A 23,054-nucleotide genomic window follows, 5' to 3' on the forward strand; every position below is an offset into this window, starting at 1 on the left:
AGGTATTATATGTTTTTTGCACAGATAATTAAAGTCTAATTTTAGGGGAAAAGACCTCATGATATCTCCAAATATTAAAGGTTTTTAGTAGTAAAAATTAGTAAAAATTAAAGTTTTTTTAAATTTTATATTTGTAAAATCAGATTTTAAAATCTGTAATTTGTTTTTAGGTTAAAGAGCACATATCTTAAAAAAAAAAAAGGTTTTTTCAGAAGATACCTATTTATGTCCTTTACCTAAACTGATTAGCTCTAGACAGTGGGTATCTAGCAACTAGACAATGGTGCTAGATATTTTTTAACTGTTTCATGTTACTTTTTAAAATGTCATATTTTATAAAGTCATACTTTATAAAGAAGCTAGCATTTTATCTATTTTAGGAAACCTGAATTGCTGACTAAAGTAACTCATCTTTCTCTGGACTGATGGATATCATTTTTTTGGCTTCTCTGTTCTAGGGATGTCTCAGTGCTATTTGCCTTCATTAGTTTGCTCATTATGCTTCCCACTTGGTGGATTGTATCTTCCTGGCTGCTATGGGGAGTGATTCTATTTGTTTATCTGATCATAAGAGCTTTGAGATTATGGAGGACAGCAAAACTACAAATAACCCTAAAAAAATATAATGTCCATTTGGAAGATATAGCAACAAATAGCCGAGGTTTTACTAACCTCGTGAGAAAAGCTTTACGTCTCATTCAAGAAACTGAAGTCATTTCCAGAGGATTTACACTGTGAGTTCATTTTTCATTTTATTTTTTAAATAATTCTTTTCTACTACATAGTTAAATTAGAATGTTACCTATTTTCATTTTTGTTTTGCATTTACAGAAAAAACTAGGTTTCTCTTTAGCACTTATTAAAGTCTGTTAACTGCTAAGTGAAGGAATAAATACATTATATATTAGATTTAATAAGTGGTATGATTCTTTTTTCTACTTTGAGAAACCAAAGTGCTTTGAGAATCATGATTATTTCTGTGTGTTACCATGTGATTACATAAGATAATATAGAGAGAGAGCCTTGATCCTCGCATGCAGTAGTTACCCAATAAATACTTGTTCTCTTTACTCACTGTCAGATGCTCTCTTTACTCAGTTTACATGATAGATGTATCTGACAAGAATTCATTTTGAAAAATCTTGCCATGTATTAATAATATTCTTTAGGTTAATATTAGTAGATATTTTGGCACTGATGCTCTCAGATACTCTCACTGATATTTAATACGGGAAATTAAATATTCAACAGTCTAGCTGTAAGTGTATTAAGCTACTGGATGGATAGGCTATTTATTCTATTATTAAAGGGAAAACACCAATTATGTTCCATATTCTATGCCAGACAATTTTGCATACAACTAAAGGCATACAATTATAAGCGGTAGAGCAAATGTTCAAGTTCATTCCATCTGCCTCTAAAGCTTGTTTCCCGTACACTAGGCTGCCAGCTAAGCACTTACAGATGACAGTTGTAGTATAGTATATTTAATAATTTATATAACTCATATAACGTCTGCAGCCTATAGGTGGGAGAAAGTAAGTATATGGCAGAGAATAATTGTTGCTCTTAATTAGTTGTATCTGGAAAGTCATGAAAAGAGGCGGGCAGAAGAACCTTGGGTAGTCATTGCATCCTCCACTCTGCTCACTCTAGAGTAGTATCTAAACAATCTTGACATAAAAGCTGTATTTGGAATATCATGAAACAGGAAATAGGAGAGTCTCCAGTAATCCTCTCATTCTTCACTCTGTTGTATTCTGGAACAGTGTTTTAAACTCCTGAGACATGAGAGAGATTTTATAACTTCTCTTTCTGCTTAATTCAAAATGTAACAGTCCTTAGTGTCTGTTAATTTTGGTCCTTCCATTGTAGTTAAAGTCCACTTCTTGTTGATAGAGCGTAGCAAATATTGAGTGTCAATTTTTAAAAGTTAAAAATCGTACTAAGTAAGTAATATAGCTCCTTTGCATCCTGGACTTGCACAACAAGAGGACTGACAGGTTAAGCAAAGTGGCTCTGTGTCCAGTTAATGCTTAGGCCTGTATAGAGGATTCTGTGCCTTTTGTCATTGTCCCACTTTTACCCATATGTATAGAATTGGCATGAAGAGCTAAAATGGGCCCGTTAGGCATGATTTCCCTCTGGATTATGACTTCTATCTATTCAAATGCAGACAGACAGAAAAATTTTTGGAACAATTGTACTTCACTTGTCTCCATCTAACTGGAAAATGGATTGAAAAAATTATGAGGAATAATAAATTTTGAATCATAATTTTTTAGAAATATTTTCATTTTTAAGACTGAGTTAGTAAAATGGAACACAAACGATAGTGTCCATATATTGAAAATATTAGTGCTGTTTTATTCTACCTCAACTTTTCCTCTCTAGCAAATAATTTAACCCTTCTTTGCCTCATTTCTTTATTTTAAAATAAGCCTATCCGTCATTGTCCTGTTTTTTATAGATTTTTAATGCCTGAATATGTTTAGTTTGGTTTAACATTTTTTTAAGTTTTGAGTTAGATGTCTTATTTTACAAATTTGTGGTTATAGTGTAAGAAATTTATAAATTCCAAATACTTTGTTTTACTATTAGGAGAGGTCACTAGTTAGGTGAAAAACTTATTGTCTGGAAAACTATGTAATATGAAATCACTCATAGTTTCATTTATAAAAGCATAATACGTTACATGGTGTTGTTGCAAATAGGTACTCCCCATTTGTCTTTGGAAAAGTGCTTATGAAATGTGCCTCCTCTTGTTGAGAGTAGCTATGCTACTACGTAGTAACCCTTACTTTGCCTTTCTACTTGCATTCCCCTGTTGGCCACTGGTCCTGTTATCTTTCTGCGTCCCCTACTTCATTTTGAGTAGGTAAGTGCCAGTGGCTGCAGGTGGGTAAGTCATTTTACCCTACTTTTATGAATGTACAGAATGTATTTCTATACAGTATTTGATTGTTCTGTACAAATGACCAAAAATATGATTGATGAACATATGTAAATGCATATTAAGAATGTGAAAGTGTTTATAATTAAGGCTTTCATACTTACTGTAGACATAGGTTTTGAAAACTAAATGTAAAGTAGTACCACTTTAGTATATTCTGGCAGATAGAGTGTCTATATCAAAAAGTTACAGTTTCTTACGTAAATATTCCTACAGTTCTACTATATTTCAGTTAAAATTTGTTGTTTCCCCATATCAGAGGAAGCCTTTATTCTTTAAGATTTTAATTTTTCATTTGTCTTTTTTCTGGTGGCTATATATGTGTCAGGGACATATCTATTTATGAGACCTGAGTTGGGATATTTATAAGCATTTTCTAATGAAAATCATGAAAAAGGAATTTTTTTTCCTAAGTTTAATAGAATTGTGGATTTAGAAAACAAAAACTTTAGGACACCTGTACAGTTGTATCACATTTTACTTTTCAAGTTTGCTTGACAGGGTCAGTGCTGCTTGCCCATTTAATAAAGCTGGACAGCATCCCAGTCAGCATCTCATCGGTCTTCGGAAAGCTGTCTACAGAACTGTAAGAGCCAACTTTCAAGCAGCAAGGCTAGCTACCCTATATATGCTGAAAAAATATCCTTTTGTGTCTATATGTAAGAATAAGCAATGTTCCCAGAGTCCTGAATATAGATATCATAGTTGCATCCTATAAAAGTTAACTGTAAACTGAAATTGCCTATTTTGAAGCTTATTTCCATTATCACTTCTATTTTAAAACTAGGGGAATGACAATAATAGACAGGAATAAAGTTCTTCTGCTCTCATGTGGCTCATTTTTAACAAGGAAAACACTTGAAGTCCCTCCCTTCACTGGTCCAAAGAATAAAGTCAAAATAACCTGGCTTCTCTAGGTCAGACATTTTTTCAAATTGCTGAACATGACAAATTTGCGTCATGACATGGAAATAAACTGGCAACAGGAAATCCTTCCCCTTTCAAAAAACAGAGGCTCTAGAGTCAGATTGGCTGTCTAAATTTGGGCTGAATCAGTTACTGTGTAGGTGACCGTAAGCAAGTTTCTTCACTCTCTGTACCTTGTTTTATTTATTGGTAAACTGACAATAATAACAAAATCTTCCTGACTGCTTTTGTTAGACCAAATGAATTGGTGCATATAAAGTGCTTAGGCAGTGGCTGGTATATAGTAAGCACTTAAGGACTGCATGACAATAAGTCTGTCTCTTAAATTTACTAAATCAGGAAATTAGGTCTGTTAGAAAATAAAAGTGTATAAGATCTTTATTTTAGTTAAAATTTAGTTAGGTAAGTTATGAGTAAATGGGATACAAAAACTACTTTGTACTTTCAGTATACTGAGTATTGTTAACATTGACAAATATAATGCTTAAAAGTTTACAGAGTGCTTTATGTTCTATCATTATATCCTTATACAAACCTTTCCATCTAGATTTTCTTATCTCCACTTTATGAGAAAACTAAATAAAATCTCTACTTTATATGGGATTTACCCAGTGTCACACAATTAGTAAGAGGTGAAATTGTGTCTTGACTGTAGGACTTAGGACTTTAAACCTTTTCTATATATGTATAGATTTACTATATCTAGATACACACACACACACACACATACATACATACACATACTGTACTGTATTACTTCTTTGGAAATTGGGAGAAAGCACTTTCATTTTAGTCAAGAACTTGTCTATTCAGTTTGTTTACTGCCTAAATACCTGCCTGCAATGTGCTAGGAAGACAGAGCAAAAACCTGTACTACCTACTTTTAAAGACTTTTGAGTGTAGTCAGTAGATATTCATAATACAGTATAAGTGCCCAGGGTGCCTTCCAGCATAGCAGGACAATGTACTTGACCTGTGACTTCTGTGAAGACACAGAAGGCTTTCAGGGAAGCGACACCTGAGTTGACCCTCAAGGAATGAGTAAGGAGTTGACCTTGAGGATAAAAGTGTGCATTGCAAGTAGGAGGAAGAAAAGATACAGAAGGAAATAGAGATATGACAGTGTGGGATGTTAACTGCAAGTAGTTATTCATTCAGTGAATATTATGCCAAGCAGTTTGCTAGTCACTAGATATACAGTGGTCCACATAATAGACATGGTCTCTGCCTCGGGGAGCCTATAGTTTAGTGAGGGATTGGGAGTGAGGTGGGCTGAGAGGGCCCTAACAAAGATTGCAGATGGTATGAATTCCGTGGGCCAGTCACTTATCTAGATACTGGGAACCTAGCAGTGAACAAGATAGACAAGATCCTTGTTCTTATGGAGTTTGCCTTCTAGTGGATGATATAATTAATAAAAACTGAACAGAATATTTTCAGATATTTGCTATAAAGGGAAAAAACCCCAGGGGAATAGGATAGAGAGTGATTGGTGTGTTGCTGTTTTTGATTGGATGATAGGGGAAGGCCTTCAATTTAAACTTAGATTTGAGATGGAGTTCCAGTCAGATGGACCAGCGAGTATAAAGATCTTGTGGCAGGAGTGAATTTAGTATGAATGGAGTATAGAAAAAGGACCATCATACTCGAAGACTGCAGCACAGTAAGTTGGGAGTCGGAGTATGAGATGAGATTCAGAGGTAGGCAGGGGCCGGATCATATTCTCCATATAAGAAACCTTAAGGAATTAAAAAAGTATCCACCAACTATTTCTTTGGAAAGACCAGTAAGTTATATAAACCCTCGTGTGCCTGATCAAAGTAAAAAGAATAGAAATATACAAGATTAGTAATGAGAACAGAGCAAGAAATTAAAATTATTATAAAGGGATAGTATTTGTAACTTTGTGGCCACAACTTTGAAACTGTAGGGAGAAATGGATCATTTCATATCAAAACACAAATCTCTAAAACTGACCTAGGAAGAATTCAGAAACTGGAGATTAATAAAAAGAATTCCATTTAAAAAAAAGAAAGCGGGCTTCCCTGGTGGCGCAGTGGTTGAGAGTCCGCCTGCCAATGCAGGGGACACAGGTTCGAGCCCTGGTCCGGGAAGATCCCACGTGCCACGGAGCAACTAGGCCCGTGAGCCACAACTACTGAGCCTGCGCGTCTGGAGCCTGTGCTCCACAACAAGAGAGGCCGCGACGGTGAGAGGCCTGCGCACCGCGATGAAGAGTGGCCCCCGCTTGCCACAACTAAAGAAAGCCCTCGCACAGAAACGAAGACCCAACACAGCCATAGATAAATAAATAAACAAATACTTTAAAAAAAAAAAAAAAAAGAAAGCACCTGGTTATATATGTAAACAATGGAAAATGTGCAGCTGTAAAAAAGTGATAAAAGGTCTTGATACACTATTGTGGAATGATGTCCAAATTATGTTGTTAAATGAAAAAAAAAAAAGCGAATTGCACAGAGCAGTATTTATACTACCCTTCCATTTGTGTATAGAAGGGATTGTATATATGAGGGGATAAATAAGAGTGTGCATGTGTATATACACATATATATATCCCCACATACACACACATTTATATTTGGATTTCCTTTTATGTATGTACATAACCATAAAATATCTTGAAGTATACACCAGATACTGGTAACAGTGATTGCCTTTGCCTTTGGGTAGGTGAACTAGGTGGCTAAGGGATAGAGGTAGGAAGCAGTTTTTATTATACCCCTTAATCCCTTATAAATTTTTAATCCTATGAATATATTACTTTTTCAAAAACTAAGTGAATGAAAAAATGTTTAACTCCCTGGTCCAGATGGTTTTGTAGTTTAAAAAAAAAAGCTATTTCAGAAAAGATTAGATAGAAAGCTACAGTACATCATTTTATTTATGCCGATACTATAATCTCAGTTCCAAATAAAAACCAATCTCACAAATAGAATATTTATAGATTCCGCCTAGTACTATATCAAAAGATTATTATAATACGACAAAATAGGGATATGTTATAAATACATGAAGAGTTCAAATATCAAGAATTGTATGGATAAAATTCTTTACAAAAACAATGAAAGTGGAGGAAATCACATAGTAATGTTGATAGATGCGCATGAGGAAGAGGAAGGCAGAAACAGAGCAGCCGTCTATGTCAACAACCTAGGTGGAACAGGCTTAGTGTTAGTTACATCAGTAGTTTTTGTTTCCAGGTAACGGTCAGGTAATGATGTCCTGCAGTGTGCAGACCTGGAGGAAAAGAGGAAGTATTTGCTGTAGGGTGGTGAGGGCCTGAGCCATGATACAATAAAGTACATAATACAGTTTCAAAAGGTAGATGCGAAAAATAACTAAATTAGCACTTTAGCGCTTGTGAAGAGTTGAACTTTTAATTCTCTAGCTATAGAGATATTTTATTCTCAAGTATCCTGTAAGATTTGAGGTATATTAATATATTAGATTTTAAGATTAGTTTCTTTTTTAAAAAACTGATGTAAATCTCCTCAAAGTTCAGAACAAAGATAAGTAAAGGTAATTTTGGACAGTTTTATTGTACTCTTTATGCTTTAATGAAAAGGCTTTGTTGATTGCCTTAACCTAATTTAACCTACCCCCTGAACTCTGAGAGTGACAATGTAACCAACTACATCTGTGTGGTGCCTTTTAAGGAGCTGGGCCTTGGACTTAGTGAAGAGCAGATTTCAGAAGAGGAAGCACATAACCTTACAGATGGCTTCAGCCTGCCTGCATTGAAGGTAATCCATTCATGGATGGGAAGGGCCGAAGAAAAGATAGATGCATTTGGATTGTGCCTGTGCTTTCTGAACATAAATGGTGCACCTGTTTCTTTTGTTGTTTGCTGGATACCATTACCATAATAACCTTACTGATGTTTTTGAAACTGCCTTTAAAGAGGGACAGCACTGTAAAGATTGGATGAAGAGTGGAAATTCCCTGGCGGTCCAGTGGTTAGGACTCTGCGCTTCCACTGCAGGGGGCACAGGTTCCATCCCCAGTCAGGGAACCAAGATACCACATGCTGCTCAGTGCAGCCATAAATAAATGAATCAATGAATGAATAGAGGAGATCCTTATGTTCTGATATTGAAATACTTTAAATTCTTACTATAAGCATTTCTTGTATTAAATTAGAGTTTGAAGATAAATGAGTTCAGTAGGAACCCAATATATGAGTGATTTTATTTACTAGCCATTTGTTTCAACAAACATGGGTAAAGAATGTACAAGATCTGCATCTTTCCTTGGAAAATCTCCAAAATTCTTATTTAGAACAAGAATTTTTTCATATATTAAAAACCACATAAAAGGATATATTTGACTACATAAGAATTAAACTTCTAAACTTGAAATGCTGTATACATATATATTTTTAATTTTATTTATTTATTTTTGGCTGCGTTGGGTCTTCATTGCTGCACGTGGGCTTTCTCTAGTTGCGGCGAGCGGGGGCTACTCTTCGTTGCGGTGCACAGGCTTCTCATTTCTCATTGCAGTGGCTTCTCTTGCTGCTGAGCACGGGCTGTAGGCGCGTGGGCTTCAGTAGTTGCAGGACATGGGCTCAGTAGTTGTGGCTCGCGGGCTCTATAGCACAGGCTCAGTAGTTGTGGTGCACGGGCTTTGTTGCTCCGCGGCATGTGGGATCTTCCCGGACCAGGGCTCAAACCCATGTCCCCTGCATTGGCAGACGGATTCTTAACCACTGCACCACCAGGGAAGCCCCAAATTCTGTATACTTTAAATGTAAATAAGCTCAGGAAAACAATTGCAGTGATTTATAAACAAAGGGCTTGAATTCTTTCTGTATAAAGAGCACTAAGGTATGTGAAACCTATTGAAGATAGGTCAGGTGTGTGAATTGCCAGTTCACAGAAACCAGAAATGGCCAATAAATGTGATAAAAATTTTCAGCCTTACTTGTATTTTGCCAAGGATATTGAAAGTTGATAATACTCATTGTCAGTGAAAATTCTGAGAGACCTCACACCAGTGGTCAAAGTATAAACTGCTTCACTTTAGCTGTGAATACCAGTCTTCACAAAGGTATGTACCCTTTACGCCAGCAATTTTAAGCTCACAGATTCATCTCAGGAAGTAATCAAAGATATATATGTTCATAATATTACTACGGCAGCAAATCTTCAAAATGAGTTAAAAGTTCAATGATTTGAGATTGGTAATAAGATTTATGGTACATTCATTTAATAAACTGCTTTGGAGTTAGTAGTAGAAAAAAATAACATTTAAAAGCATGAGTTAAAGCATCTTACAAAAACTAACTGTATGCATTGTAAGATTCCAGTAGTATTTTTAAAAAGTCAAGCCAAATGTCTTTAAATTCCTTTTCAGTATTTAGCAAACTCCACTTAGATATTTTTTTATTTCTAGCCTTTAAACTTCACTTGATACCATGGAAATCAGTGCAAGTGTAGTTAACAGCATATTTTTCAAGATTCATTTTGTTTTGAGACCGTATAAACTTTTACATCTTTAAAATTTTCAGATCCACATAAAAGTTCTAGTTCTCCTGTTTGTTTTTCTTTCCAGTTACTTGAAATTTGCCTTGATTTATTTTTAACCTCATTCTAACCCATCTTAATAAATGGCATCATACAACTTACTAAGCTAGAAACCTGGGCACTATCCTCCTTATCCCTCTTTTTACCCTTCATGTATAAGCTATGAGTAGATTTTTGTGTTGGTTCCACCTTCAAAATACATTTTAAACTCATTCACTTTTTTTCATGTCATTTCCCACCATTCTAGTCCCAGCTGCCATCATTCTTACTGAGGCTGCTACAATAGTTTTCTTACTGGTTTCCTTAGTTCCCTAAAGTTTGTTTCAGAATGCAGTTTGACATTTAAAGTGCCTTAAAAATGATATATGCTTTAAATCAGTAATTCCACTTCTGCAAATCTTTCTTAAGGAAATGATTTCAAATATATTAAAGCTTTATATACCAGGTTGCTTATTAGCTTTGCTTATGATAGTGAAAAATGGAACACAGCCTAAATGTGCAGCAGTAGAGGAATAGTTGCATGAATTACACTAAGTCCAACATGGTGAACCATTGTATACCAGCTACAACTTGCTTATAAAGATTTTGTAAAAACTTGGAGAAACCAGTGAAACAATAAGGATACATAAATATATAGTTACTAACTCTGTGTTTAGAAAAAGACCATGAGAAAATACTAATACACCAATAGCTACTCTTTAGTGTGGTTGCACTATAGGTAATTCCATTTACTTCCCAATTCAATACCATGACCATGCTTTACTCTATGATGGAAATAAAGTTATTTTCAAAGAACAATTTGGGAGATTCTTAATGATGAAAAAGCAGGGACTTTGGAATTGAGCAGACATGGGTTTATATTTTAGCCCTGACACTGACTAGTCATTTGACCTTGAGTGAGTTGTTCTTTGAACTTACCTAATCTGTAAAAAGGGGTTACCATACCTGCCCTACAAGGTGTTAGATTAAATGAGAAAACATACGAAATACCTACAACAGGGCTTGTTGTATAATGGTTAACCCAAAATGGTAATAGCTGTTACTCTTTAAGAAGGATTTGGAGAAAGAATTATGGTCATATTTCTTAATTTCCCTTTTAACTTATTTTTTTGTTTACTCATCAAGATGTCTCAGTGATTTCCCTATTTCTTTATGCTTTTTAAAAAGCTTGTTAAATCCTGGATTATGTTTTGGCCCAAGTACAGGCAGCAAAAAGAAACAGTGGGCCTCCTGGAGTCAGACTTTCTAGGTTTGACTCTCACCTGACTGCTAATATGGTCTTGAGCAAGTCATTGTTTCTGCGTTCATAAAATGAGATAACCATAATGCTGATCACTAAAGGATTAAAGATTTGCCAGTCCAATACCTGGGAGAGAGTAAGTGATTAATAAATGTTAGCTGATTTTTTAAATTGCATCTGACATGACCTACTCTAAACTGTGGGACTTGTTCACTTGTTATCTCTCTACTCCACCACCAATGGTACTGGTTGTAGCTGGATCCTTTTTGCTCACCCATATTATTTTACAAGTCAGACAAACTTTAGTATTTTAATTCTGCTTTATTTTGACATATAACTAATCTATAACTAAACTTGATGATTGTGTTGCATTGTTACCAGGAATATCGGACTCCAAAAGAAGCCTATCTTGAGACTTACAGAGTTTATAAACTGCTGAAAATCCCTGTAATGTTCAAAAACTGTGTAGTGCCACCTTGTACAGTTGGCATTATATCCAGATAAAGAATTTTAAAATGGATTTTCTAAGTTAAATTTTAAAATTCTTTCTCAAAAGAGCAACACTAACTAAAGCTTTTTTAAAAATGTAGTGAAAGATGGTTTACAAATAAATTGGGGCCTCTTGTTTTCCTTTGTAATCTTCATTGTGTTCTCTAAAGGAAATACATTTTGGGGTTGTTTCTTTTTTAATTGTTCACATATCTTCCCTCAGGAGAACTTAGGAATTGCAAGTGCTGCGTCTTTGAAAAGGAAAGAAACTTCCTAATTGCATCCTGAGGAGAGACATGTGAAATATCTAGTACAGAGTCCTTATCCCTCTTTTTTTCTTAGTTTAAAACTTTAACTAGTTTTTTTATAAAATTATTTTAAAGAGTGTATTTCCTGCTTTAAAAAACAAATCTGCATTTTGTGAAAATACTTTTTTTTTTTTTTTTTTTTGCCATACTGTGCGGCTTGCAGGATCTTAGTTCCCTGACCAGGGATCAAACCCGGGCCATGGCAGTGAAAGCACCGAGTCCTAACTACTGGACTGTCAGGGAATTCCCTGAAAATGCTTTAAATCAAAATTTCCTAATTGCCCATAAACTATGGTTATCCCCTCATCCAGAGCGGCTTCCCTTATTCAAAGAACAAACAAAAAAATGTGTATTTCTGAGTTTTGGTTTAATTGTATAATATGGCAGTGATTAGATAATAAATTTGTCTTTTTTAAAATGGCAGTAAGCTGTGCCAACTTGATTTTTTAATTGCTGTGGTCTGAAACTCTGGAATCATCCTTGTTGACACCTTTACTCATAAACAGTCTGTCAAGAGATTCTGTCAGTTGTCTCACCGCTACTTACCTCTTACCACGAACCACTATGGTACAAGCTACCATGTTAACTCCCACCTGGATTATTGCAGTAACCTCCTAACTGTCTTCACTTGTGCTCACCTCCCTATGATCTCTCAACACAGAATGATCTTGTTAAAGCTTAACTCAGATAATATTACTCTTCTGCTTAGAATCCTTCAGTGGTTCCCCATTTCTCTTAGAGTAAAAACCAGAGTTACTTCAGTAACTTCATCACTTACCATGCTCCCCCTTGCTTACTGTGTCCCAGCCGCATGGACCTAGCCGTTCCTCAGATGTGCCAAGTATACTCCTACTACAGGACTTTGCACTTGAACCTTCTACTCCCTGGAACTCTTTGCTCATGGTGGCTCAGTTCCTTCAGATGAATTTAGAGACCCTCCTAGCCACCCCTCCTTCCCTTTGCTTCTCTCTCCCTCTTCTTCCCCTCACATATACACACACAAACACACATTTGCTGTTCCCCTCCTCTGCTGTATTTTCCCCATACCCATCAGACAAGAAACTTATTTTACTTGTTAATATCTATTACTCCCCCTACTTGAATATAAGCTTCATCAGGGCAGGGATATTTTTCACTTTTGTTCTCTGCTATATTATCAGCACCTAGAGTACTGCCTGGCACATCATAGCTGCTCAAGAAATATTTGGTGAATGAAAAAATAAAGGATAAAGAAAATCATTTTAGTAACAAAATTTAATGGTTAAATAAGAAGACTTGTGAGATACCTTGTATTTATATTTAAGAATCCCTAGATAGTGTATCTTCAGTGATTTAGAATTTTGGCCTTGCCCATTTAAAAAAAAAATGAGTTAAAAGTAAAATAGGTTTACATTAAATTATCTTAATTCATTATTTGCATAATTTTAAAATTCATTTAATAAAACAGTTTAAATAATGTCCGTTTTCATGGTTATAAAAAATTGGAATCTAAATTATCCAGAGTGGTAAATTATCCTCTTTTTATTGTCTGCTAACTCCTGTTCATACTAGATTGTATTTGTTTGTTTGATATTGTCCTCTTGAACAGTACTATCTGGAGGAATCCTTTGCCGCCAGACTCAGGGTGCGTCTTACGAGAATGAGTGTTGTAGTTTCTCAAGCTAGACATTCCTGAGTATGATCACTCTGGGACTGATTTTTATGTTTTTTCTTAGCTGTTTCCTAGGCCAAAATAATGGTATAGTTTGAAGCCCAAACTCTGGCTCCATCAATGAGTTGTTTCTTTGGACTTACGTAGGTCCATCATTCCTGCTGTCTCCTTTTCTCCTTTGTGTACATTTTTAAAATAATTCATCAAAGAACATTCATTTCTAATTAGCTGTGTCTCATTCCATCAGCATTTCTCTTTTAGGACAGAACTGTACTAAATTATATACTGGTATTAGCTGCTATATTATGATCAGAAGTTCCCATGTGCCATGACTATATAATTTGATGTTAACATTCTTGGCTACTCTTAGAGTTAGTTCAAACTCAGCTATATTCATTACTTAGAATAAAGTGAAAAGTTTAAACCAGAAGTTAAGATAAACAAATCTGTAGTTTGTTTTGTTGTTTTGAATGTTGACCAATATTTTTTATTGATCTAGTCCTTTTTTCTTGTTTTTTTTTTTTTTTTTTTTTTAGGTTTTGTTCCAACTCTGGGTGGCGCAGAGTTCAGAGTTCTTCAGGCGGTTAGCCCTGTTACTTTCTACGGCTAATTCACCTCCTGGGTCCTTACTTACTCCAGCACTTTTGCCTCATCATATTTTATCTGATGTGACTCAAGGTCTACCTCATGCTCATTCTGCCTGTTTGGAAGAGCTTAAGCGCAGCTATGAGTTCTATCGGTACTTTGAAACTCAGCACCAGTCAGTACCCCAGCGTTTATCCAAAACTCAGCAGAAGTCAAGAGAACTGAATAATGTTCACACAGCAGTACGCAGCTTGCAGCTCCATCTGAAAGCATTACTGAATGAGTAAGTTTAGAAGCCATGTAAGGAAATGTCCCCATGATTAGCAAGCTTCAGTCTTGTGCCATTGTGGTTGGCTTATGTCCTAGCTAAAAAGCAGCAGCAAAATTGAGACATGCAGCCTAAACGATGGTTTAAAGGTACAAATGTAGCAGACAAACAGTGATTTGTAAGTACTGTAATTTGGGGGAGCCATTTATAGTTTTTACTTTACCTGATGTCAACAGAAAACCTAGAAAGATAGGACAAAAGCAGAGAAGTATTATTACATACAGTCGATGAGAAAAATATTGCTGTTTTTCTGAATAAATCAGAGCAGGTTTGGACATTTTTCTATAGCATAGAACAAGTTTTTTGGCCCCAGTTGAATAATAAAAATGTAGAATCCATAGTTTATATTTGTTGATCTACTTTGATACTCCGCCTTAGTGAAATGTAGGGTCCAGTCATTTCAGTGAAATTTTTCTGTAACAGATACTCATAGTATAGGACTGGATCAAATGAATGATTGGGTTCATGTTGTATTGTAATCAGGGGAAGGTCATAGGAATTTAATGAGTTGAGAAGATTGTAGTTGATGTACTTGACCCTGGATACCAGGCAAGAAGTAGAAGGGGGAGGGCAGCAATTGATTTTGTAAGATAAGAAAATGGGCCAAAAGGACTTGAAGTCTCAGTAAAATCAAAAAGCTAATTTACTGGAGTGAAGAAGGAGGTGATGTACAAGGATAGGAAATTAAGGTCAGAAAGACATTTTAAGAAGAGAAGTTTTTACCCATCAGTTCAAGGTCTGAGATAGGTATATAAGTTTGATGTAAAGATTACAGCATAGGGAAAAACTAAGAAACTGTGAGGCAGGGATGTTCCAGTGGTCTGTTGCTGCCGTTCTAAGAAAACCCTGTCTCCCACAGGAAATATGGGAGATAAGGCAATCTCCACTTGAGTGGGTGGCAAAAGTTGGATCATCATGAGAGGAAAAAAAGATTTCAGTGGAAAGACTGTGTCAGGCAAAGCCAGGGTCTATAAAGAATTAATGTTTGGCAATAGAATCAGAAATATACAGGGCGTAATGGAATGCATTAGCGTGAGGGAAGGTGGCTCGAGAAGGAGGAGTGCTACACTGGATGGACATGAAAATGATAAAGAAGGGCTTTGTACCTTGGTCAGGGATTATGAATGATGCATGGGAAGTATGTTTCCTATTTAAAAATGAAATATTCTATGTATGTTACTACATGTCACCTTTCAAAATACTTTCACTAGAGAGCAAACCAGTCACAAACCATCATATCTGATTTGCCCTTTAGCACTGCCACACACAACTTTTAAAAGTGTTATCTAAAAAATTTTGTGTTTCGTCCCTCCCTCTCGCTCGTCCCCTTTGCTATTCCCACTCTCACTTGCCTACCCTAGGACATTAACCCTTTAACTGTTCTCCTGGCCTCTAGAGTGCAAGATTAATGTTTCTGAGGCATATATATGCTTTCTTACTTATCTGAAAATTTTCACTGGTTTTGGACTATAACAGCTTAGACTAAAGTCTGTATAAAACATTCTACAGAAAGGATTTGCCATAACCTGACTACAGGCTGCTTTCTGTCTTTATTTCTCACTTCTTTCCTTCAGTCCCGCCAAACTGTATAAATGCCTTTCCCCATGTACCATCTACAGTGACTTTCCTCGTCTTCTGTACATGCTCCGATTTTATCCATCCTTCAGTGCTGCCTCAGAAGTACCTCTTCCTTAGCTGTTCCCTGACTGGACCCATAGCTGGTAGTAACTTCCCCCTCTTCTGAATTCTTATAAGCCTGTCTTTATGTCTCAGTCATTTTGTGCCTGGATTTAGCCCAGCTTCACAGCTTACCAGCTCTATGACCTGGGCAAATTTCTTCAACTCTCTAGACCTAATTTGGAATGGAAATAAAATGTTAATCTTAATTTTTTATGGTATTGTATTGTATATGTATAATTCCCCTGATTTGGTATAAGTTTCTTATAAGTAGGAAATGGGTTTAATTTATCCTTTCAGTTTGTAAAATGCCTGGTATGTATGCAAGAAATACTTGTTGAATAAATGTATGAATACTCTTCATAAGCTTTTTAAAAAATTGTGGTAAAATGCACATAACATAAAATTTACCGTTTAACCATTTTTAAGCATACAGTTAAGTGGCATTAAGTACATATATATTGTTGTGCAACCATCACCACCTTCCATGTCCAGAGCTTTTTTCATCTTATAAACTTATTTCTTAAATCAACCTTGCGAATTATACATTTCAGTTCACAGTTCATAGAAATCTGTTGCTGTTTTTCTTTATTACTCAGGGTAATAATTTTTGAAGATGAACTTGAAAAGCTTGTTTGTACTAGAGAAACACAAGAACTAGTGTCAGAAGCTTATCAAATCCTAGAACAGAAATTAAAGTTGATTCAGCCCCATGTTCAAGCGAGCAACAGTTGCTGGGAAGAGGCCATTTCTCAAGTGGACAAGTTGCTACGAAGAAATACAGATAAAAAAGGTACCTATGAGAGAGTTCTTTTGCGTACCCTTATCAGATATGCTTATTCTTCTCTGGTAAGATTTTATTAGGTGTACTTCTTATCTATGTGATGAAACTGACTTGACAAAATTACTTAGTTTACTAAAAAAAAAAGTTAAATTTATATGTACAAATTGACACTGAATATAAAGCCTTGGCTCTTATTTTTGTAAATAAAAAATGAATATGCTTTGAAAGTTCCCTGAATCATATACCTCCTTTTTAAAAAATTGAATTAAACAAATAGATTTTAATAGTGTTATTCCATTATTAGGACTTCTAGAAACTCTTTTCCAGTTAGGGTAATAATGAGTTTGGTAGTCAGGGGCCAGAAATTGAGTTTACTTTTAAGATAAGATACTTCAGTCATTTAAAAACAGTATACAAATGCTATGTTGGCTGGTACTGCATATTTGTTATTATTATTGGATCTAAAATGTATTAAGTGCTGTCTGTTGGTGGGAATGTAAATTGATACAGCCACTATGGAGAACAGTAGGGAGGTTCCTTAAAAAGCTAAAAATAGAACTACCATACAACCCAGCAATCCCACTACTGGGCATATACCCTGAGAAAACCATAATTTAAAAAGAGTCATGTACCACAGTGTTCATTGCAGCACTATTTACAATAGCCAGGACATGGAAACAACCTAAGTGTCCATTGACAGATGAATGGATAAAGAAGATGTGGCACATATATACAATGGAATATTCCTCAGCCATAAAAAGAAACGAAATTGGGTTATTTGTAGTGAGGTGGATGGACCTAGAGTCTGTCATACAGAGTGAAGTAAGTCAGAAAGAGAAAAACAAATACCGTATGCTAACACATATATGTGGAATCTAAAAAAAAAAAAAGGTTCTGATGAACCTAGGGGCAGGACAGGAATAAAGACACAGACGTAGAGAATGGACTTGAGGACACGGGGAGGGGGCAGGGTAAGCTGGGACGAGGTGAGAGAGTAGCATTGACATATATACACTACCAAATGTAAAATAGATAGCTGGTGGGAAGCAGCCGCATAGCACAGGGAGATCAGCTCGGTGCTTTGCGACCACCTACAGGGGTGGAAAAGGAGGGTGGGAGGGAGACGCAAGAGGGAGGGGATATGGGGATATACGTATGCATATAGGTGATTCACTTTGTTATACAGCAGAAACTAACACACCATTGTAAAGCAATTATACTCCAATAAAGATGTTAAAAAAAAAAGAAAATGTATTAAAATGTGCCGTTATTTAATAGGAGCATCAGAGTGCCTTGTACTGCTAGGTAAAAAGGCAGTCTTGAAACTTTCGGCAAAACTGCTTTCCTTTGGACCCAGATTTTATACTTGTTTTTACTAATTTCACTAATTCCATTGTAAATGGCTGACATATTAATCTTTAAACTTATGCTACAAGTCAATACCATGTTTATCCCTTGGAACCTTCTTATGAGGTTAATCAGATTTATGTATAGAAATTGTATTGCTGCCAAAGGTGAGTAATGCTTTATCATCCTGTTAGTCATTGTTTTGTTTACAGCTAGATCTGTAATACTTTGTTTAATGTCTTAAACAAACTGAGAAAGTCCTTAGATAGTAAAAGTATTAACTTTTTTCAAAGGAAATGTTAACAAGCTAATTACCAATATACTACCAATAGATTTCCTTTATATCTCAAATGTAAATGGTGAATAATTCTTTCTCCAAAGGATAAATATGCCAAGAATTTTTAATATGTGCAAATATTTATACATATTAAACTTTTTGATATGACTCTAGAGCTTTTAAGTATATTTTCCATAAATATAGAAACACTCAGAAGACCACTGGGTGTTAAAAGATGCATCTCATTCACCCCTCCCTTAGCATACTCTGAGATGTTGAATCTTAGTCAGTCAAACATGATTGTTAAAATTGTCTCCAAATCATTGGGCAGATGATAAGCCATTTCATGATATCCTCTGTATATGTGGCTTTTGCTCATAGGTGATAATGGCATGAAGTAAGATACAAGTATTCACAAACTTTTCTCACTAAAATGCCCATAGTAGCCTTGGCTACACAACTTGAAATAAAACTGTTCGTTTGAATTTTTTTAAGAAGCAGGTGCTTTTAGTTAGCCATATCTTTTTTTTTTTAGTTATTTCAAAATTATAGGACTATCACGAGAGTAATAATTCTAAGTACTGTTCATCCAGATTCCCCAGTTGTTGACATTCTACCACATTTGCTTTATCTCTCTGTGTATCTGTCTATAAATTCTTTTGGTGGTATTATTCTGAACCATTTGAGAGTAAGATACAGACATGAAACCCCATTACCCCTAAATACTTCTGTTCACATTTTTGAAAAACAGACATTCTTTTACATACCCATAGTATGCCATCAAAATCAGGAAATAGCCCAAGGCTCCTTCAGCTGATGAATAGGTAAGCCATTATATCCACCCATACGATGGAATACTACTCAGAAATAAAAAAGAAGTGAACTACTGATACATTAATAAGATGGAAGATTCACTATGCTAATCAGAAGAGGCCAGACTCAAATCACTACATACTGTATGATTCCATTTATATGACGTGCTGAAAATGATAAAATTTAATAGGAACAGGAAACATATCAATGCTTACTAGGAGTTGCATATGGAGGGAGGAATAGGGTATAAGGAGGCAGCATAAGTAAATGTTTTGACGTGATAGAACTATTCTGTATCATGATTTTGGTGGTAGGGGTGATTACATGACTCTAATTTGTCTAAACTCATAAAATTGTATATACAAAAAAGTGAATTTCATGAGTGAATAAAATAAATTATCTTAAAATTTTTTCACCCACTAGTTTTAGCATCCATTGATAGTTCTTGCTTGAATTGGATATTACTGTGATGGTTGCCAAATGGTAATTTTCTACTTCCATTTTCCATTTACACTTACTAGTTGACACTCTATTATAAGGTTAAACATCCCCCCCCCTTTCCACTTATTTATATCAATGTGGATATATGGATTCTTATTTTATTCAGTAGATCATAGTTTGTTACTTTTATATTGTATTGTTGCCCAGGTTGTCCAAAGTTTGACCAGAGGGAGCCCATTCAAGGTGATTCGTGTCACCATCATTCTTTGAGCACTTCTTTACTTTGTCTCATACTTTCCCTGCCTCCAGCCATAACATCAGCCTTGTCTCCAAGAAGCCCTCATTCCTTTTAATGGAAAATGACATTTAGAAACCAAGATCTAGGTGCTGGGTATGCTCAGAGCCACTGGGATGTTACTTCTTTGACCACTTCTCAGTGTACAGAGTTGTGAAATACATCTGCGTATATACATGTATACACTCCATCTCTATTTCTGTATCTGTCTATCCATATATGTTGTAAGCCATGAGTTCATACCAATACCTCCAATTCAATTCTAATACCACATAGTTTATTCTGGCCTTCCCCCCTCTATATTTGTTCCTCCCTTTTGTGGTTATGAGAAGCTTGGCTGTCATTAGTTTCAATATATTTACTTATTTACTCAATCCTTTGTATGTAACCAATCGCCTGCTGCTGTGGGCTAAGTCACATTTCTGCTGATTCACACCTATTGAAGGTTCTTCCCACCCCAGCCTAGTTTGCTTTGACCACACCAGCCCATGCCAGCCAAGAGTCCCCCCAACTCTGTTCCCAACCATGTATCTATCATTACTCTAGAAAGGTAAAAACCTAGAGGCTTAACCCCTGCTTCTTGAAAGTAGAGAGATAATGATAAAAGATAGAGAGCTGGACATGAGGCTAAATAACCCCGAGATTAGATGCCAAACACCAATTTTAAATAATTAAAGTTAAGCTCACCTGGGTGATCTTTTCAATCTATTTACTTGTGAAACTCATTTCCAATCCTAACTTCTCCTGAGAATAAAAATAGTATAAGCGAAGTGCAAGATCAAAGTTTGTTTTTTGTAGGGAACAGTGGGTCTGTCTTGAGCCTGTTTCTGTGCCATGAACAAAGTTGATTGTTCAGCGAGTATTTAGTGTACCTACTGTGTGCCAGATACTATGGTAAGGTGAAAAAGGGAGAGAAAAAACAGGTTTTTCTTCTCCAAGAGTTTAACTTAAATTGTAAATCTATAGATATTACTCTTGTTAACTTTAATAGATGTTCACTCATTTCTGTGTTTCTTTTTAAGGCAAACCTGAAATGGCATGTGAAAACCCACACTGTACTGTGGTACCTTTGATGCAGCCTCCTCTACACATTGCAGACAAGGATCCAATCCCTGAGGAGCAGGTAAGGGTGAAAATTGCTTTTTTTTCCCCTAAAGAGTTTCACGTACATAACTTACCTAACTTTCTCTGTAAGTGACATGGGTAAGTTCATGTAAGTTGTTGAATTTATATTTCTAATGAACTTCAAAATCACAATACGATGTATTGAATTTATATCATATCATTAGTTCTTAGTGCCTTGAATTTGGATCCATTGAATCTACCCACACATTTTCCTGTTTATATCTAATTGTCCATTTTTTAAACACTCAAAAGTGATGAAATGCATTAAAAATTAGTGCATTAGCAAAGGTACCTTCTGGGATGCTGGAAATGTTTTTATCTTGATCAGAGTGGTGGTTTACCAGTACCTGTGCCTATGTAAAAATCCTATACATTTAAGATTTGTGCATTTGGCTGCATGTATATATGTTATACCCTTTATAAAACACTTTTTAAAATGATTGTGTTAGATGTTGACAACAGATTGCTCATTCTGAAGAAGGCTTCTTTTCCTTAGGTCATACTGTCTATTCAGTCTTCTTAATTGCAAAGGGAGACCAACCCTACTTAGTTTAACCTACCAGAAATTTGTTTAAAAACATTACATAGCTGACAGAATATTTCAGAGGTCCAGATAATCAGGCTTGAAGCAGGCTGGGGTAAACAGCCAAAATCACTCAAAAGAACTGTTCCAGTGGCAACATCACTGCTAAGTCACTGGGTGCAGATGTTGCCACTTGCTCCATCAATGTTGGATAATGAAAACTATCTTCAGAACCTCTACCTCTGGAAACTTGATCTGCCACCATCCTTGCCGGAATGGATTCCTCAGAATGCCTATTTCTTTCTTTCTTTTTTTTTTTTTAACATCTTTATTGGAGTATAATTGCTTTACAATGATGTATTAGTTTCTGCTTTACAACAAAGTGAATCAGCTATACATATACCCCATATCTCCTCCCTCTTGCATCTGCCTCCCTCCCTCCCTATCCCACCCCTCTAGGTGGTCACAAAGCACCAAGCTGATCTCCCTGTGCTATGCGGCTGCTTCCCACTAGCTATCTATTTTACATTTGGTAGTATGCCTATTTCTTTTATAACAAACTTCTGAATCAGATCTGATCCAGGTACACCCGATTAGAGGATCTCAACTCATTTTCCTTAACCATAACTGCAAGGGAAGCTGAGTAAGCCAGGATCCTACCCTCTCCCTTAGAGATAAGGAGAACCATAAGATGAGGTGTTCCCCAATCCTAGCAATAGTGTTCAAACTTCCTGGGAAGTCAGAAAGAACCACAAATGTCTACCAAAGAAGACTAACATACCTGACCACCTCCCCGGACCACCAGCCCTGCTAATTTTGATTGGTTTTGTCAAAGCTAAAGCTGTAATCTTGACTAGATCTATAGAATGGTATCAGAGTAGAAAAATAACAATCGAAGTTGTTAAACTTCTTATCCACAACCCTTTTTCATATCAGGTAAGTTTTTTTAAGATTTCAATTTATCTATGTTTGCTTTGTTCGCCCAACTGTGCTTTAATGACCTGTGCCAGGAGTCCTCATTTTTTTTAATCTTGGAGATCAATAGGTGCAGGTAAATGAATGCTACTAGAAAATTGTCCTCTTGAAGTACAGTGCTTTTTCTTTTATTCATTTTCAGGAGTTAGAAGCTTATGTAGATGATATTGATATGGACAGTGATTTCAGAAAGGATGATTTTTATTACTTGTCTCAAGAAGACAGAGAGAGACAGGAGCGTGAGCATGAAGAATCCAAGAGGGTACTCCAAGAACTAAAAACTGTGCTGGGATTTAAAGCATCAGAGGCAGAAAGGCAGAAGTGGAAGCAACTTCTATTTAGTGATCATGGTAAGCACTGACTTCAGAGTAAAACGTTATTTCGATGTAAGAGATTCTTTTTTCTTGAACTATAAATCTTATTTTAGGTATAGAATTCTTATGGTTTTAATTTTAGGGATCCACCAGTAAGTATAGTGCTTTTTCTTCTAGACACAAAATTAATTTGATCAATAAAAGAGTGGGTATATAATCAGATTGGGAATACGAAATTAGACTTTTTCATCGGTTATTTGATTTTTTTTACTAAATTTGTTTTGAAATGGGTAGTGAGTTGTGAATAAATTGATGTGTTTTCAAATTTAGTGAATTTGAGATTCTAAACTCTGTCCTATGTTGATTTTATAATTACTTTAACAAAACACAAAATTAATAACTATGTTCACTATTAAAACAAATGAGTTAAAACCTAGGGCCTTAACTATATCATTA

The 23,054-nt window shown here is 35.6% G+C and overlaps 1 protein-coding gene across 8 annotated transcripts in view; it reads left to right on the forward strand.

The window, feature by feature from the left end:
- Positions 1–23,054, forward strand: part of VEZT (vezatin, adherens junctions transmembrane protein) — a 73,023-nt gene that overhangs the window by 45,973 nt on the left and 3,996 nt on the right. For 4 of the 8 annotated variants that reach the window (XM_082349519.1, XM_082349513.1, XM_082349518.1 and 1 more), the window contains 7 exons: positions 459–734; positions 3,443–3,592; positions 7,497–7,644; positions 13,651–13,982; positions 16,304–16,497; positions 20,684–20,784; positions 22,427–22,634. In XM_082349519.1, the coding sequence (XP_082205645.1) occupies positions 459–734; positions 3,443–3,592; positions 7,497–7,644; positions 13,651–13,982; positions 16,304–16,497; positions 20,684–20,784; positions 22,427–22,634 (1,409 nt within the window). The remainder of the gene's footprint in view (positions 1–458; positions 735–3,442; positions 3,593–7,496; positions 7,645–13,650; positions 13,983–16,303; positions 16,498–20,683; positions 20,785–22,426; positions 22,635–23,054) is intronic. The other 4 variants (XM_082349514.1, XM_082349520.1, XM_082349515.1 and 1 more) reach the window with 3 other exon arrangements.

Source organism: Balaenoptera borealis, assembly GCF_965194805.1.
Source record: "Balaenoptera borealis genome assembly, chromosome: 13".
Classification (NCBI taxonomy): Eukaryota; Metazoa; Chordata; class Mammalia; order Artiodactyla; family Balaenopteridae; genus Balaenoptera; species Balaenoptera borealis.